At 41.4% G+C, this 18,616-nt stretch overlaps 2 protein-coding genes across 5 annotated transcripts in view; both read left to right on the top strand.

The window, feature by feature from the left end:
- The window catches only part of stat5a (signal transducer and activator of transcription 5a), a 54,152-nt gene extending 43,767 nt beyond the window's left edge, over window positions 1–10,385 (top strand). For all 3 annotated transcript variants that reach the window (XM_087175930.1, XM_023413714.2, XM_087175929.1), the window contains 11 exons: window positions 1,825–2,004; window positions 3,021–3,108; window positions 3,850–3,972; window positions 4,386–4,478; window positions 4,775–4,981; window positions 5,693–5,787; window positions 6,110–6,252; window positions 7,121–7,276; window positions 7,399–7,450; window positions 7,947–8,057; window positions 8,196–10,385. In XM_087175930.1, coding sequence (XP_087032056.1) covers window positions 1,825–2,004; window positions 3,021–3,108; window positions 3,850–3,972; window positions 4,386–4,478; window positions 4,775–4,981; window positions 5,693–5,787; window positions 6,110–6,252; window positions 7,121–7,276; window positions 7,399–7,450; window positions 7,947–8,057; window positions 8,196–8,319 — 1,372 coding nt within the window. In that variant the 3' untranslated portion in view covers window positions 8,320–10,385. The remainder of the gene's footprint in view (window positions 1–1,824; window positions 2,005–3,020; window positions 3,109–3,849; window positions 3,973–4,385; window positions 4,479–4,774; window positions 4,982–5,692; window positions 5,788–6,109; window positions 6,253–7,120; window positions 7,277–7,398; window positions 7,451–7,946; window positions 8,058–8,195) is intronic.
- Window positions 10,386–16,751: 6,366 nt separating this feature from the next.
- LOC111660568 (inactive phospholipase C-like protein 2) overlaps window positions 16,752–18,616 on the top strand; it is a 68,296-nt gene continuing 66,431 nt past the window's right edge. For both annotated transcript variants that reach the window (XR_002761159.2, XM_023413915.2), the window contains exon 1: window positions 16,752–17,622. Coding sequence is in view for 1 of the 2 variants with exons in the window: in XM_023413915.2 (XP_023269683.1) it covers window positions 17,335–17,622 (288 nt within the window). In the remaining variant the exon portion in view is untranslated. The remainder of the gene's footprint in view (window positions 17,623–18,616) is intronic.

The following is an 18,616-nucleotide window of genomic DNA, read 5'->3' as shown; positions in this document are numbered from 1 at the left end:
TGTAAGTTTTCTCTGCCGCGGAACATGGTCTCTTGGTGTGAGCATGTGGTGATGGTTTTAATGGTCACTTGCCAAGAGCTTCAGCCATCATTGCGTTTACAAGACAAGAGGTTAGTAGATGCCCTCTGGGCAGCGCTATTTCGTCATCCTCTCATGTTGGACAGAGCAGAGTGGAAACTACAGTGACTCACTATCACAAAATAGTATTGGTAGACGGACAGGCCGGTTGGCTGGTTAGCACTGCTGAAGTTGCAACATTTCTTCTAGACTGGTAAGTAAACAGCTGTTAATGCTGACCATAGCAATGTAGCAATAGTAAAAACTTACATATAGCACTTTTAAGGACATTAACCTTAAAGTTTGATTTCACTGGGGTTGGATTTATCTAGGCGCAGATTGTAGTGGTGATGGGATCCGTGGTTGGGGAAATAATGTATTGAAAGAAAATACAAAGCAAGTTTAGTCTCCATGTGTTACAGTGTGAGCCCTAGTGTTGAGCCAAAGCACCCCCCCTCCCTCCACTTGCTCTAACAGAGATGACATTGAGACATGGGCTGAGGAGGAGTCCTGACACAGAGGAGGAGGGTTAATGCATAGGTGCCCAGAGGCAAAGTATGGTAGTTGAAGGCACCTAAAGAAATCTGCAGAGACACAGAGCATGCAATGTTAAAGAGATTAAAACTAAGGACGAGTACATACTGCTTGTTTTAGTACATTCTTTTTTGCCCCAACAGCACATCTGCCAGGATCTTTTAGCCTTCTAGCATCTCTGAACACAAAGTAATCTGAAGTATTTGACAGCATCCTCTCCCACTTTCTTAGAAGATTGTCCCTGCAGGGACCCATAACACATTGAAAAGGCATGTCACTGTCACAGCGATTTCTGACTGACCACAGACAAGCCTGTGACCAGCCAGTAATGCACTGCTCTCACGCATCGTACAAACACTGGTTATGTTCCTTCAACAACATCCTCTATATATGCCCATGAAGCCTCAGGAGGTTTCAGGCTGGAAATGAGCTGTGATGAGCGTTATCTTCTCATCACCATGTAGTTCAGCTACAGACCAAAGGGCTAAAAGGCTCATAACATCAGTATGTGTTTGTTTCCAAGCTCTGTCTGAGTCCTCCAGGTTTAATTATTAGGTTGTGTTATGTGGACATCAGCAGACAGCTATGCAGAAAAGCAGACCAACACTGTCAGAGAAAAAAGTAATTGTTAACCCTGTTGGTTTACTGAACAGCGATTGCTTTCGTGCCCCGCCATTAGTGCGCAGTTCATTACAATTAAGGTCTTTTTCAAAGGCTAATGTTCCTAAATCTGCAGGTGAGTGGAGCTTGAAGGAACCCTGTGGAATTTCCATTGTCAACAACTAGTCATTTTGCATTCAACAGTTCACATCAATACACACTGTATATGTTAAGTCTGATGAACACGTTGAAAGCATTTTCTACCTCATGAAACATTTGTGCAGTCTTTTGTACATTTTAAACATGCATTGTTTGCATTCTGTGGTTGCGTCAGTTTGCAGCCTTCTGCAGTCTTAATTTTCAGCCAGTTTGTTCTTATGGTAACTAGCTACAATATACAACGTAAATTCATCAAATAAGCTATTTAATCCTGTGAACTAATTAATTTAACATTTTGTTCACATATTTCTGGCTACATTTGATAAGTTTCTTCAAAAGAAAAATAAAGGGCAAGATAACATGCAGCAAATCTCTGTTTCATTAAGGGGACTTACACTAAATGAGCCTCCAAGGCACCTAATCAACAGGACTCTCTTCTGCCATTCAGTCCAACTCTCCTTTGTGTTTCCACAGCACCTTCATCATCGAGAAACAGCCTCCACAGGTGTTAAAAACCCAAACCAAGTTTGCCGCTACAGTGCGCCTCTTAGTAGGAGGGAAGTTGAACGTGCACATGAACCCCCCACAGGTCAAAGCCACCATCATTAGTGAGCAGCAAGCCAAGGCCCTGCTGAAGAACGAGAACACAAGAAAGTAAGTCCAGTGCTTTAAGCATGTCAGTGTGGATTTAAAAACGGACAACAACAGAGAACAGTGGAGTTTCAGCCTTCTGCTACTTGGTGACAATAACAACATGGCTTATTTTCAATTAATACAGCAAAGATGTTTCAAGAAGTGACACATAGCACTTTTCCAGTCTTATCGCTCAATCAAAGCACTTTACACTATAAGCCGCGTCCACCCAATCATACAGCACTTTTTCTATGTATGCTTTTCTATCTCACACACACATCAGGGGAAATCAATTTGAGGTTCAGTATCTTGCCAGAGGACACTTAAACATTCAGACTGGAAGAGCCGGGAATCGAACCGCTGACCTTTCGATTGGTGGGCGACCTGCGCTACCTCCTGAACCACAGGGGTGGCTGTTGTGTAGTCACATGTTGTAGCAACAACATGTGATCCATCTGTTTTCCTTAATGTGTTTGCACATATTTTAGTATCCCCTCTTCCTTTAGTGGGGACACTGCAATGAGCTCCCACGACGCCATTAAGACAAGGAGTCTTAGGTTTCTTACAAGGATTACTTGATCCCAGGATGAACTCTAGCCTAGTGTATTTTTTAGACCTCACCACAGACATGGCTGGAACTTGAACAATGCCTCAAAGGAATCTATGGTGTGGATGCAGAATCCACATTTAGCTGGTTCCACAGCCTTAGTCCACATTCCTCCTGACTAATAGAGACCTTCTGACTGTAGGTCAGCCAGGCAGCCAGTGTGGTTAAATGGGTGAGCAGTTAGAGCCATAACCCCAATATGCAGCCCAGACAAATCTGCATACTGAGAAGATAGAGAGGGTGGTAGTTAAACTTTCAGTTATATATATATATAAAGTATTAACATCATTCCTACACCCAGCATGCTTTTCACTCCACTCCTGCTGTCCAAACGAGCATCATTTTGTATTAATTTGCTCTGGGAAGAATGTAATTTTCAGCATTCGAGTGCATACAGCTAATTGACTCCTCGATGGTCTCTCTCCTGCAGTGACAGCAGTGGGGAAATTCTCAACAATAACTGTGTAATGGAGTACCACCAGACAACAGGCACTCTCAGTGCCCACTTCAGGAACATGGTAAGTATGGCCTTGTGGTGTACATGAGTTAACTCTGATGGCAGCAACAGGAAATGAAATGACTATCATGCCCTTCATATAGAAGCTGTCTGCAGAATTCATTTGAAATTATATCAAAGCATAAATATGCACATGTCCCTGATCTGTATATACTGTAAATATATAGAGAAACAGGTTCAATTTATACTTTATTATTATATATTATATAATGCCCTTAATTGAAGCAACTGCCAATAATTACGTCCATCAATATTATGGAAATATATGACAAAAGTGTCATAGCTATGCTTTATATCATGTTTTTCCTATAATAAATGAAAAAAATACCCTCCTGGGCTGAATAAGCATCACTTCATCCATCACCAATGCAGTTCCAATATTTTTGGGATTTCTAGAACAAAGTGAACTACTGAGCTGCACTTCACCAGCCAGTGTCATTGCCTGGTGTCTGTGCAGTGTGGGTATTACAGTACAGCATGTACCGCACATACCCATGGCAACTCAGCAATGCTTTGGAGGATCAGTGTGCAGCATTAGAAGAGCCCCCTCTCTACATCACACATGTTGTTAACAACAATCCCCCAGAGCCCTCCATGGATTATTTACATGTAGCGATACGCAAAGTGAATTATGCATGCATGAACTGTATATATGATGTGTGCATTGTCAGCCTAACCGCATAGGCAAGACATACAGTATGTGCAGTATTCCTCATTGTTACACGTGTCTTGTTTCATGTAGTCTTTGAAGAGGATCAAGCGATCGGACAGGCGAGGAGCAGAGTCCGTCACAGAGGAGAAGTTCACCATTCTGTTCGAGTCTCAGTTTAGTGTTGGAGGCAATGAGCTTGTTTTTCAAGTGAAGGTAAGATGGCGCAGATAGATAGGGTGGAACAAAACACTACACTGGCCTTGGCATACAAACATAGTATATCTTACTCCTGCAACATCAGAAATGTGTTTATTTTTATGCCCAATTCACAAGACCTTGAGCGTCCACTCCTACATACACTGTAACGCACAGTGCGCCTCGTACGCTCAGCCACTAGTGCTTGTTCCCGTGCTTCATCTGTCTTTTTGTAAAACAAGTGGTTTTATGATGATGTTTTAATGGTTCCTTCTATACTATTAAATCTGTAGAAGGTTGTGTTGTTTGACAGTAAGTTCAGCATTTATGAATGCTGCAGCATTCTTACACTGATGGCCTCCCTTCTCCCTCCCTCTCTCTCTCTCTCTCTCTCTCTCTCTCTCTCTGTCTCTCTCTCTCTCTCCAAACAGACGTTATCTCTACCTGTAGTGGTTATAGTTCACGGTAGCCAAGACAATAATGCCACAGCAACTGTGTTGTGGGACAACGCTTTTGCAGAGCCGGTGAGCATCTGTGTGTGTGTGTGTGTGTGTGTGTGTGTGTGTGTGTGTGTGAGTGTGTCTGTGTTCAAACTTTTATTTAGAGATGGCTAAACATAAGCCTGTATACAAAAATCCTTGCAGAAGCAATGAAACGGTATATAAAAAAATATTACTGCTGTGGAAATAGCTGTGTGTGCACTTGTTTATGTGCTCATCTTTGCACATTTTATCTTTGGCTATGTTTTGCATTCTGCTGCTGCCTTGCTCCCTTCCATAAAGCTCATGTTAATCCCCTGCTGTCTCCCGTGCACCTACAGGGACGGGTGCCTTTCCTCGTGCCAGATAAAGTGCTTTGGCCTCAGCTGTGCGATGCCATCAACATGAAGTACAAGGCTGAAGTGCAGAGTAACCGAGGCCTGTCTGAGGAAAACCTGGTCTTCCTTGCTCAAAAGGCTTTCAGCATCTCCAGCAACAACCCTGATGACTACCGCAACATGACTATGACCTGGTCACAGTTTAATAGGGTCAGTGACAGTTTCTTTCTCTCTCTCTTCTTCAGTGAATACAAAAAAACTGTTTTTATAAAGAGTGCCCTAATTATCTGTTATCATCAGTTTTTATGTATGGATTTCTTATCGTGCTGCACTTTTCTCCTCATTGTATTTTTGAAATGCCCACAGGCCGGTTTCAATGAGTCATATCAGCCACATGCTTATTCGCCACAGAGTGATTTACTATTGGTTATCCATACATACAAATATTTCTTGCTCCATTTGCAGTGTCTCTACTGCCCTATTCTGTATGACAATTTGAATGAGAACGCCTCATTGGAAGCCAGGTCTTCATCTTAATGGGCCTGTTTGTCCACACAGTAAAAGGCTGGAGGCCTCATTTTCTGGCGCAAAGCAGCTGGCGGAAAACACACTCACATTCACCACACGCCATCGGTCTCATTAGATTACAGGAACATCAAGTTTCACCCGCTTCACAGACCCGTGTGTAGGCTACACATAGACACCTTGTCGTCTTTTTGCTCTTTCTCAGATACACAACATGGACACATTCAGCCCTACACTTGGTTAAGTCATACACACAACTGGGATGAGGATGTGTTGTTCTTTGTGTTTATGGACTGGATGGACACTGAAAACCTTTTAAAAAAAAAAAAAAAAATGTGTGTGCTTGTGCTGTATGATTTCTAAAAATGTTTTCTCCAAAATCATTCACCTCTACAGGAAAGCTTGCCAGGGAGGAACTTCACATTTTGGCAATGGTTTGATGGTGTGATGGAACTCACAAAAAAGCATCTCAAACCACACTGGAATGACGGGTAAGGAAACTGCAGTGTTTTTTTTGTCTTTTTTTCTTCAGTTTCTGTCTTTGGCTGAAAAATACATCAGAACGGACAAATAAAAGCACTACCTCTCTTTTTTCATTTTGACAGCTGGACTGTATGTTCTGTGAGAGTAAAATGTGTTTTCCTCTCCCTATTCTGTGAGTCTTGACAACTCAGGCAATGGTTCACTTTCATGATTTTCCATGGCAACCTGGGGAGTCAGACCTGCTCTCGCCACTAAACTAGAGTGAAGGAGAGCACATAATAGTTATTATGTCTTTTTCTATATATCTTTTTCTCTCTTTTTTTTTTTTAGAGCCATCTTAGGTTTCGTGAACAAGCAGCAGGCCCAGGACATGCTGATGTCCAAACCCAACGGTACTTTCCTTCTGCGCTTTAGTGACTCTGAGATCGGAGGAATAACAATAGCCTGGGTGGCAGAAAATCCTAACAAAGCAGGTATGACATCAAAATTCACATAGCGTCATTTTCTGACTAAATCAACACAGCAGGAAAGCCAGTTAAATGTATGGCTTCCGTCATCTAAATTATACTAAATTAAAAGCCGCATCAAGCATTTTTTTGGCCACTAGGGGCAGAGAGATAAACTGCAAATTGAGCATAGCAGATGTTTGGCTTAGTAAGTTCTCATTAATAAAATGACAGCAAATGTACTCAAACATACGGAAGACACAAAGTAATATGGGCATCCCATTCAACTCGTCTTTTTTTTCGCCTGATGAAGATAACTGTAATAACTTTTCAACTTTAGCCCTGATTTGTGTGGCCAAAAATAATGAAGTTCTTATTAGCATTCTATGATTTCAGGCTGTGCAAGAAGTGTCCAACCAGGTTGAGCTTGACAGGATTTATGTGCAAAATTCTTTTTATGTTTTTTGCTAAATTAAAGCGGCATTTCACCATTTTTTTTTTAAAACTTTTGACCCTCATTGCGCAGAGGGAGAAAGTCTAAACTACAAGTACGTATTACTAATATGTTAGCAAACAAAATTTACACAGAAAAATGTAAGAGACTCAGTAGAAACAGGAGCATCACATTCAACTCAATCTCTCTCACCATCTCACTTTGTGTGCTTTAAGAGCGAAGAGAAACAATGAAGCGACCTAACGGAGCTATACGTTAGATCAGTGTCATTGACCTCTGTTACCTGTCGTCTAGCTTACTGTGTGAGGAGGATATATGACTGGATTGCAGAGTGATGTAGATTTTAGATAATTCAAATGAAAACAACACTGTAGTACTGCTGAAATTACAATATATTGCTGCTCTTGCCAATGCTGTGGTTTGGGTGCCGTGTTTATCCAGGTGAGAGAATGGTATGGAACCTCATGCCCTACACAACCAAAGACTTCTCCATTCGCTCTCTGGCTGACCGCATCAGCGATCTCAATCACCTCCTCTTCCTCTACCCCGACAGACCCAAGGATGAGGTTTTCTCCAAATATTACACCCCACCACTCTGTAAGGGACCCTCTGTTTGCACTGCCTGTTTTTTACTTGAATGTCACAGCTGCGATGCCTCCGTAAGACCCGATCGCTGAGCTTTCAGTCATTCTCTCTCCCTGTGCTTGTTTGTTTTAAAGCCAAAGCAGTGGACGGCTACGTGAAGCCACAGATAAAGCAAGTGGTGCCCGAGTAAGTATCAAGCTTCCTGTTCGTCTGTCCTGCTGTTCTTTCGCTCCGGTTCTCTCTTCCCTCTCTCTCTACTCCACTGTCCACCCACCAGTTTTCCCTCTGTGGCAACATTTAGAGTTAATCACTAAATATTGGACCCTGAATTCAGATCAGTTATTAGTTTGCTGTTACAGTTGGAGGAGGCCAATTAAGGATGGCCAGGGTTCCTGAGTGAGCTTGTCTTCCACTCATCATTAGAGTTAGGCTTGTTAGTTAGCAAGCCCTGCTCTCTGCCTGTCTCTGTGGTTGGTTCATACGCAGTACAGAGAATCACCATAATGATGCAGCGAGGCCTGGAAAACACGCTGAGGGTAGTTGCTTAGGCAACTGCTGACCATAGACTCATAGGATTTTATCTTGGGTTTACGTGTGTGTGTGTGTGTGTGTGTGTGTGTGTGTGTGTGTGTGTGTGTGTGTGTGTGCGTGCGTGCGTGTGTGCTTGCGTGTGTGTGTGTAGGTTTGCTACAGCCAATCCAGACCCAGCAAGTGGGAACCCAACCTATATGGATCACGGCGCCTCCCCAGCACCTGTCAGTCATCCTCACACCTATGGCATATACCCGCCTATGTGAGTCAACAAGTCCTTACATATGAGCTGCTCTCTGTGAGAGTGTGTATGTGTGTGTACATTTTGAGTATCTGTTTCTCGGTGATGTGCTGCCAGCTTGTCTGAGTGCGGGTGGCTCCTCTCTGTGTCCCATGGCAGGAGCGACTCTATGTTGGACGCAGACGGAGACTTCGACCTGGATGACACCATGGACGTGGCGAGGCACGTAGAGGAGCTCCTCCGGCGGCCTGTAGAAAGCCAGTGGGGTGGCCAACAATCATGACCCTTGACCTTTTTAACCCGCAACAAAACCAAACGAAACCTGCCTCCCAACATGCCCCACTCGCATTGACATTTCTCATGGTTTAATTCCACTCATTTCTCTTCTGTTTCAGATGGCTATAATGTGAAATGTTAATAATGGTTGTGATTTTTTTTTTCTTTTTCTTTTCAGCATGACAGCATGCACGTCAGTGACTTCTCATAGTTTTATTTGTGTCCATAAGTGTTTGTAAAACAGACTAGGTATAATGCAAAACCTACAATGTTACAGTATTGTGAAAAAGAGAAGAAGAAATGATGTTCATTCACACTGTGCATGCATTTCCAGTTGATTTTGAACAGATTTAAATATTATGCTACTGTATGAAGTCATTTTAACAGTTCAATGTTTTTATTTTGTTATATATTTTTTTCTTTGTAAATGGGTTATCAGTATTTTGACAGTGACATTGAACTTGCCCTTTGACAAAAAAAAGAAACTTACTGAAGAGTTTTGCTTTTTGCTCTAAACACAACATAATCTGAGTCATTGCTCTGCAGAGTTAGTCTGTTTTTTTCAAATCCGTATACACTAACCTAAAGGCAGAGTGACTCTCTTTGCTCTCTGCAGCTGAAGGCACACACATCAGCACACGGTACACATGCGCAAGTGTACGATGTATTTGTTCTGATTTGTTCACCAGCTGAAACCCAGGAGAGGGGTTTATGCACCTCCCTCACTCTCACAGGGCTATTTGTCTTCTGTTTGTACACAGAAATGCAAATCTAAGCATTTACCCAGCGCTGCCTGCTTGTCCTCTCAGGTCCCTCTGTTCCCCTCATCAATGCTACCTCGCATTATTCTACTGACAGTCCTTGTTACTTTCTGTTGTCACATTCACACCAGTAGGTACAAACGTGGGGTTCCGCTCTTGTAATTTGTGTTATTATGGGTGGAGAAGATCCCCTTGCTGCCTGACTCTGTTGGCTGTTTCATGCTTGAAATCGCTCACCTGAAGAAAGTCACGTCTGGTCGGTGGTATGCCTGAATATTTGGGGGCAGTGCTGTTCCCTTCTGACTTTTTTCTGCCTGCCTGTCCGTCCACTTGTTCCTTTTGTCGTGTCATGTCACCGTGACATAACCGGGCATGCGCATGTCTCTATGGGACAGCCTGGCCACGCCAGCAGCTGAAGTCACCAGGCATAGATAGATAGGTGCAGGCTTTGAATGTTTGCACAGACTCACCAGCCGCTGGGCCACATATAGCACCTCAAGCATGTTGAGCCATGTCGGTCTGTTTCGTTGTCTGGCTTTTGTTTTTTGCTATACGTAAAAGACAAAAAACACATAAGTGTAGTAGAAAATGTTGAGACTATTACCCCACTGCCTCCACTTCATACAAAGACACATTCATACACACAACGCTTAATAGAAAATCTATCATTGACAACAGCCTTGCACCTCAGGAATAAATCGCTTTGCTTAGCTGATGTATAAGCCAAATAGAAAAATAATCTATGTATACAGAATATATGAATTTATTTTCTCTATCATAATTCTATTTTATTATTGTTTCTCTGGCACTCCCCCAATGAATGTAACCCCTGTGCATGACCCAGTCGAGGATTTACATACAAACACCTCCCCAGTCTGAGCAGAAGTTTCAAGTCTCGTGTCACCAGAAGTACCAGTTGAAAAAGGACACAGAGCAACTGGAAATCAGAGAAGAGTTTATGATGTACTTTAGCGTCTTGTTCGACACACTTATAGTATTTAAAATATTCCCACATCTTTCTTTTCATTTCTTTTATTCTTTTGTATCTCTTTCTTTCTTTCCCGTCTTTGAAATCTCAACCTACACAGGCAGTCTTGTGATATATCCTTCATCACCATTATTCTCATAATTTTTTGAGCTTCGTTCCACCGTAGACTGTGTATTTTTTGATGATGTAGATGGCGCTGTGTGCTGTTCAATGTATGTACCATGTTTGTGCTTTTGGGTTTTATCACTTGGAGGTTTTCCAAGAGAAACAGTTGTTGAGTTGAAAAAAGAAGAAAATAAAGTTTTATAAATAATTTGAACTCAACCTGTAGAAGTACAGACGGTTTTCATGTCACTACAAAATAAATGCTTTTTTTTTTTTTCTTCTTCTTTATGTGTGCAGTCACCACCATTGATTTAACCGACCAGCCACAAGCTCATCTGGATGTGCAGAGTAAAATGTGTAACTGCATCATGTACAGAAAATGAGGGGAATCCATGCAGTTCAATTCTTTTAAATATATAAAATATTAGTAATATAAAATATTTTTTAAATTTATGTACACACATTATAAAGGGATATTTTGTCAGAGAGCTACTGTCCTCATCTGAAACGAGTTTCACAATAGACATGAACACAAAACAATTTAAAAAAAAAAAAACTTATTACAAACTATTTCACTATCCAATAGACTGTATGGGGCTTTCTGTTTGGTGAAACCTCAGGGCTTTGGGTGGAGGGAAATATCTTTTACGGGTGTGTCAGATTAAAAGTCCCTCATCTTGTAGAGAAACCTCTCAGATCGTCGCCTGAAGACCTCTCCAATAATGCTTGACATGGAATTAATGTGTTCCAATATAGCACAGGTGTTAATAGGGTTACCTTAAAGGGACATACCACCAGTCTTTTCACCACTGCAGTCTATTTTTTTTTTTTTTTAAAGCGTGCCATTGTTGTTTAGGTTTGTCACTTATTTCCTACCATTTTTTGCACAGTATGAACATCAAATTGCAGACTGCAGATGATTCATAACCGGTTTTAGGTTGGAAATAATTTACCCGTCTAAATGAACTCAATTTTTCCCTGATATTGCAGCTATAAAAAGCTAGAATACAATGTGCAGGTGCAGGTGGAAACCTCTGACATTTTTAGACTTCACTCTATATAATAGTACATAGTAGTGACATTTCTCTCTGTGGAGCTTTTGAATGACAATCTCGAAGACTGAATTTCATTTTCATATGGCATTCAACTAAATGTAAAGCAATGTTTGCACATGGGTGGTACTAAATTAACAATATCATGGTATATTTGATGTAACTGAAAGGAAGCAATGTTAAAGCAGACATAGTAAATGGCGCAAGCTCAATATTCAAAACTGAATATTTCTTCAAATGTATAAGAGACGGTAAGTATGGGAAGCTAACTGCAAGAATAATAATACAGGTATTGTATGTACATACCTGTGTTTTACCACCTTATCCAACTGCACTGCCCTTTGGCAGCAACAGTTCTTCACAACCCTCAGTAGCAGCTCTCTTGTCTCTGCTCACAAATTGTCTTAATAGGCTCACATCTGCCATCTGGTGGAGATAAAGAAACGTGGCTTTTTTTGTGTGTGTGTGTTTATTTGAGCTGTAGCTTAAATATCAATTATCTGCCCTGGTGTCATGCCTGGGAAAGGTGATAAGAAAATCTAATTTATATGGAATTCAATAAAATGTGAGCAGTTATTGCTTAAATGATTTTCATTATCAGAATACACCTTTAGAAATTCTATGGCTGCTTCCTTCAGAGAAAAAACTAATTATTACGGTTGTGTATGTAATGTATGGCACACCAGTCATATTTTGATTATTTATACTTTATGCATAGGCTACTTTGTCAAATGTGCGTAGGTCACTGATTGTAATCCAGTGGAGAGGGCTCCTATAGGTCAGTGGTGGGTTGTTGCTCGGATACTAAACCTGCATTTACTACAAGGGCTTTAACACAGAGCTATAGCATGAGCACTGTGGTCTGCATCTAAAGCGATGACAGACTCACAGGAGGGCTTTCCTGTTTTTATATATACAGTGTACAGGCCAAGGTTTACAACTTAAATATAATGGTTGAGATGGTTTGTACATAAATCCACATAATGTAACAGTGAATGAAAAAATATAAGAATTGAGATGGAAAATTATATTTCACTATTTTTAATTTCTTAAAATATGACTTGGGAATGGTGAATGAATTGAAAATGTGAGAGCCATGGAAAAAATTCTAATAGAAAAGCTAGAAGAGGCTTGATTTTTTTGAGTTTTGTTGTAAATATCCAAGGTTTCACGTACATTTCCTTTTCTTCGGCTACAATTTGGTTGATCCATTATTATTGTGTAAAGGCTGCGTAGAGGCTTTGTGCTGCTTGAGCTCCACAGCTGCCTCATGACCACCTCAGTGAGGGATTCTTCCCCACCATCTCCTGACAGTAACACAGATCTTTTTTGATGGTTGGAGCTGGTATCTAGTTTAAAAATGTTTTTTGCTCCTTATCAAATATAGAAATTGGCCTAATTTAAACATTACGTTTTGAGTTGTAATGATCCAAGACCCTTTTCTCCAGCTGTCAGGAGAATGCTCGACAATTAAGAGCAACAATGTTTTAATTATGTTGAAGGGGTCACTGGCTTTCCTTGGTTTGAATCTAATGGTCTGTAAAAGTTAATGTAATAATATTTTAAAATGGAATGTAATAGCTCAATGTAATAATTCTAACAACCTTATTTATCTAATCTACACAATGACAAACATTATTTCACTCAGTGCACATTGGTGTCAGACGTGTTCTTTTTTTGATCAAATTTTGATCAAATATTCTGTATATATTTACAAGGAAGCAAAGTTTTTTTTTTTCAACCATAATGTCATAGTTATGATTCATAAAATGATGGCCACAATTGCTAAGCATTACCTGAATGGATAGTAGCTGCAATTACATACCGAGACCATCTTTTAAACTGCTTTGTAGAGCTAATAAATACAAAATAGATCACCCACAGAGCTTTAGAATGACGCCAGCAGACACACAGGTATGAAAAATATGTCATCCATCATTGGATGTTTACACAGTTCGCAAAACAGTTTAAGAAATTCACAGTCAACTGATATAAACCAGATGAGAGAGACTATCTTTCTTTTTTTTCTTTTTAAAAAAAAACCACGTCTACACTTTCTTTATCCTGCTTCATCTGAGCCACATCACCACCTGGTGTCAGTAAAGCCCAGTCGATCAGACAGACTGGGCAGACTTAGGGGTGAAATCTCAGTAATGATGAACACATTGCGTGGTGTGAAACTGACTGAGAAAAAAAAAGAAGAAAATATACAGTGAGTTATTATAAGGTCTAAATATGATGTGATAGTTGCTCTAAATGAAGTGAATAAAAAGCATTAATGTTAAATACTGTTACCATGCACAGAATAGACGGCAGGGGTGCATTAATAATTCAGATATGCCTTTAGTGTGTGAGTGATTTTCTAATTGAAAAAATAGAGTGAACACCCCAATAAAATCAACAAGAATGGAAAGTTTCAGTTAAATGCGCTTAAGTGGAGTTAAAGGCACAATCAATAACTGTTTGAAGATACTGTAAATTGGAGTCTAATCACTTAAATAATTATAATTCAAAATGTAGGCCTTGTATGACAGTAGTTGGCCCTTGTATTAAACAGGAAGCCTGTCAGTCAGTAGAAGATTCCAGTCTTGTGTTTTCATTTTTGGTGGTGGTGGTGGGGGTGGGGGTGGGGGTGTCCTTTTGTTTAGATCATGGATTGTGACTTTAAAGAGTGACAATAAATGCAGAATTAGACTGTACATTAAAAAAGTGTTTGTCAGGAGGATTTTATACACAGTTTCTGTTCCTGTTGGGCGAACGAGAACATGGGCTGGCACAGGAAGTGCGGTGGCACAGCTCAGGAAGACACACCCTCTGCTCCCCAGCTGTGAGCAGCGGGAACTTCCTTTATAGATATCATCATTTGAATGTACAGTTTACACAGTATCATGTGTTTGTCAGAAGTGGATTTTTGTTCTTGTGGTTTTATTGTTATCTCAGTATCTCTGTTTGACGTAGGAGAAGGTAACTGTCACTGATGCTGTAGACACAGTAAATGAGAAATAATTAAAGGTGTGAGGGAACAGGTCGACAAACACGTGGCTCTCTACAAGGATCTTGTGTGGTCATAAATCCTGAACGTTTGACCGGGTGACCCTGGGATTAGGAGACTTGATCAATAGCCAGCTGTCTTCAATACGACCATCAACAGAGGCCTGGCTTCTGTTGATGGGCTCAGGTGGGAGGAGGAAACCGTTAGAGGCCTTAAAGTATGGCGATGCAGATCCATTGGTCTGAGCCTGACAGCGACAACAGCAGCAGGAGGGAGCGGCACCAGAGCCATGGCTTACATCCTGCCACAGGAAACTATTGCAAACCTCAATGAAAAACAACAAGGTTGTTATTTTAGAGTGACATTGCCTTTTCAGCGTTCAAGAATGCTGACACAGCGTTCTCTTGATTTCACTTTCTCTCTTGCTTGCTGTTTTATTTTAGCTTGTTTTTTTTTTTGTTTACCCCCCCAGTTGAACAAAACTTATGTTTATATCCTTACATCATTCCTGGTTCTTTTTTTCTTCAATGCACAAAGCAACATACATACATGTTTGTGGGTGGATCATTGAGAGGCATCTTTAACAAGGCCAGCTGTGGTAACATCTTGTGGAGTCATGCGAACCCCCCCCCAAGTCCACGTGGAGCTGATGTTTCAGAGAGTTCAGTTCAGAGACTGGTTGGTCGTCAGAGCCCTTTTCACATTGAAGTGAGACAGCTTGGCCAGGCGATGGAGGCTTTTAAAAGCAGAACTTTTGTTAAATTATTTCTGAGAATGCATAATACATGACCCTGAGAGAGAGAGAGTGAGGTGGGTGGGGGGGAGGGCAATGAGCGTGTATGTGAGGAAAAGAAGGGGGCATGTAATCTCTCCAGCCTCCTCTTCCTGGACATTTTACTGTCTCAGTCTAACAACAAGTAATCCATTCCTTCAATCGCCTTTTCACTCCCTTCCTCTGTCACTGCATGCGGTGACAGATTTCATTCACTTCTCCCTCTCACCGTTCTGCCTGTCCTTGAGAAGTAGCTGTGCTCCTCCAGCAGTATTCACATGTTTGTAAGTCATTTTCATTCATAAGACTGAATGCGATTAGAGAGGCTGTGTTTTGGCTGCAGATTAAGCCACTTACCACCACCAAGGTCTGTGAGAATGTCCACATAGAGACACTGGAACCCTTCAATGAGACTCTTTGTAATAAGTAAATTGTTGTGTGTTTCATGTGAGTGTTGCTATTTACCAGGAAGTTTAGATGAAGGACAACAATCCCAGGTCTGTGATGTAAAGACATTGCTTCGGCTCTGATGCGTCTGGCCATATATTCAAAAATCATGATCAGATGCTGAGCTCACTCTCTCTACTGCACATGACTCCTTTCATACAAATTGGCTGTGATTTGATTTGCCCCCTCATTGGGTTATGAATGGGGTTGCATTATCCCAGCTTATTGGCCATGTCTCGTCTGATGATGTGAGTTGGCCTGACTTTGAATGTTACACCCTCCATTGTTTTAGTTTATTTTAGCCTGTTCTCAGAGGCAGACACTTGGTTTTATGGTGTGTGAAACACTGGTGCCTAGGTTAGATGGCATGCAGTGATATTGCACATCTGCAGTCTTTCCAATTTACCCCTAATGTGATTGTAAATATTCAGTCTCCTCTCTGTTTTAGTTGCTACTGCTCCTCTTAGCACATTTAACAAACACAGTTTAAAAACATATTCACTCTTCTAAAAGGGTGTTTCATATATGCTAAATTATAACCGTTATTATTATTTGTCTTCTTCTGTGCTCTTCTAGGTCAGACATAGATAATGTTACAACTGAATACAATACAAACTTGTATGTTACTGAAAACATGTAGGCCTACACATCTGATGTTTATTGGTTTCTTGGTCAGTCTGGACATGGGACCTTCTCTCAAGACTACTATTACCTCTTAAGCTTCCCTGTATGAGTGAAATGCTTAGTGTTGTGTCACAGATGTTTAGAAAGTGAAATTAAAGCTAGATTAATTTACACATCTTTATCTGTAACACACATTAGCCTATCCGCAAGCAGCACATTAAAATTACAGCAGCAATCACTTTACTTGCCTGTAGGTGGCTGCAGGATTAAACTACTGCTGCTGTTATTACTTTTTTTTTATACTGAATTCACTGATTTCATTTTTTGCCAATAGTTTAATTGAATTAGTGTTATTTAAACAGATTTTTTCAGAATTTTGACCAAAAGTGCTTGTTTTCTTTCCAACAGGGCACTATACTATAGCCCATCTTAACAGTAAAATTAGTTGAAAATTAATAAAACAACAGATTTGAATTTTTTTAATGTTATCATAATTTTTAGAATCAGATTTTCACACAAAATTCTGTTTTTAAATTTGAATTTCTACTCATTTTTAGAAAATCCTCTCTTGCGCGCCCTCTTGTGGAGAGCCTGCAGCCTGCTTAATGGCAGCGTGTGAAATGTGTGTGTTTGGCTTAAACTCTCTGAAACTTCCAATGTAGCCGGTTTGCTGGGGAGATGGTGCGCGTGCACGCCAGAAGAAATGAACTGTGATTGCGCGCGCTGGACCCTGGATTTGATTGTACGCGCACGCGCCGGTGGGTGCACACGTTTGCGGGCTTATTGCGATTGCGCCCTCTCAAGTCTTGAAATTGTCCCGCGGATGCATGTGAGAGGGTGGAAGCTATCCCGTTTGCAAGCACTGCAAAAGTGTAGAAGACGCGAGGCAATGCGCACGGCGGAGAGTGTTCAGAAGCGGACGTGGTGAGCGAAACAGATTTTCTGAGGACAAGGAGACGCCAGAGCAAGCTGTAAACACAACGTGTAGCGGCAAACCCTCACCATAAGTCAGCATTTCCAGTGTTTTTGGAGCACACGCCTCCAGAAAGCTGATCGGAGAAGGTCGCGTGCGGGGTACGGCGTCTGCTCATTAATTCACCAGGACGGTTCAGTGTGACCATCCGGCTTCATACGTTTCCGTGCGCCCCAAGTGATGGACAGGCAGTGGTGATCGGGTGAAAGACCAGCCGACCTGGACGTCAACAAGTCCACTGTGCCGTGAGAAAAATGGGCTGTTTTTACATTGTGGAGGGGTGGGCTTTGCTGTAACACCGGTGGATCATGGCAGGGGTACACACTTCAGATGCTGTGTCGGGACAATTTCTGGATCCTGCAGTCGGCACCCCGACAGCCCAGGGCGCGACCAATGCAGCGGGAATCACCGGCGATGCGGCCGGTACCCGGGCGTACTTGGAGGTGTCGGCCGCTGCCCAGGGCTACGGGGCCGAGGGAGTTTACACCAATGGACGGTACAGGGAGCACGGCAGTCCAAGGATCGGGAGTGTGAGCCGTGATAATTCCGCCGAGAGATGTCAGGGAGCTGGAAACACGCCTTGCGGCATCATGAAGGTTGGTTGATTGAAACACTTAATTCTCCTTGTCAACGATTCTCAAGGTGACACAAGAGGGGATTTATGAAATGACTGTGCCACTGTATAACCCAACAAAGCAGGAATAAACTATAAAATGCGTGGTAAGCCCAGTTACCTAAACCGTGGTCCAGAGACTTTGAGGGGTCCTCAGAGTTCCACTGGGTAGACATGAGAATTAAGCCGCTTTTATTCTAGCAACTCTCCATAGAAGTTATAAAGGAATTACCACGAGTTAGACTTAATACCTTCATTTGTAGCAACAACTTAAACAGAAGTGTTAATGTCAGGGTTCCCCAGTGCATCTTCTGTATTTTGGCTTCGCATCTGGATGTCCTTGTGTCTTTGACAAACCCAACATATGTGTGTCAAACAGACACACTGTGCTGCAGTTATCATCTTTAAAAAAACTATTGATATTATTAAAGTTCCTAAACTGTGCAGACATGTAGTTAGCACCTTTGATGCCCGTTTTAACAGCAGCATTGTTAACAGGAGCTTGACAGTTTGCATTCTTTGGAGTCAGTTGCTATTACTGCACTTATCCTATTACTCCTCCAACACAGCATACCATATAATAGAACAGTAGAGTAACACAGCAGAGAGTAGTTGTTTGTTCTGTGTGGGAGTTTACAGTGACCATGTCATGAGTTGTGGTATTTTTAGTTCTAGATTTAACATCACATTGCTCATCATCTGCTGCGTTATGTGATGAATCTTTATTGCAAAGATGATAAAGTTTTCATGGGATGAGCTGCAGTGCAGCTAGAGTTAAATTTTTTACACTTAATGTAGATTTAAAGACAGGTCCTGGTGAAACAGAAGGTGAACAGATTTTGAAAACCTTAACTTAATATAAATTTGATTTGTGGGCCAGGGGAAGGTCGTCTCTCTCCATATTGCTCTCTCAGTAATGGATAGTGTGATTTTAATGTATCTAATGGTTGCCCAGCTCTAATTAGGACTCCCTTTAC

The sequence above is a fragment of the Seriola lalandi genome, unplaced genomic scaffold, assembly GCF_002814215.2.
Source record: "Seriola lalandi dorsalis isolate HSWRI2012SDOR001 ecotype SW California unplaced genomic scaffold, Sedor1 jcf7180002054519, whole genome shotgun sequence".
Taxonomy (NCBI): Eukaryota; Metazoa; Chordata; class Actinopteri; order Carangiformes; family Carangidae; genus Seriola; species Seriola lalandi.
Note: the sequence above shows the minus strand (reverse complement) of the source record. Positions and strands in the feature narration are given on the sequence as shown.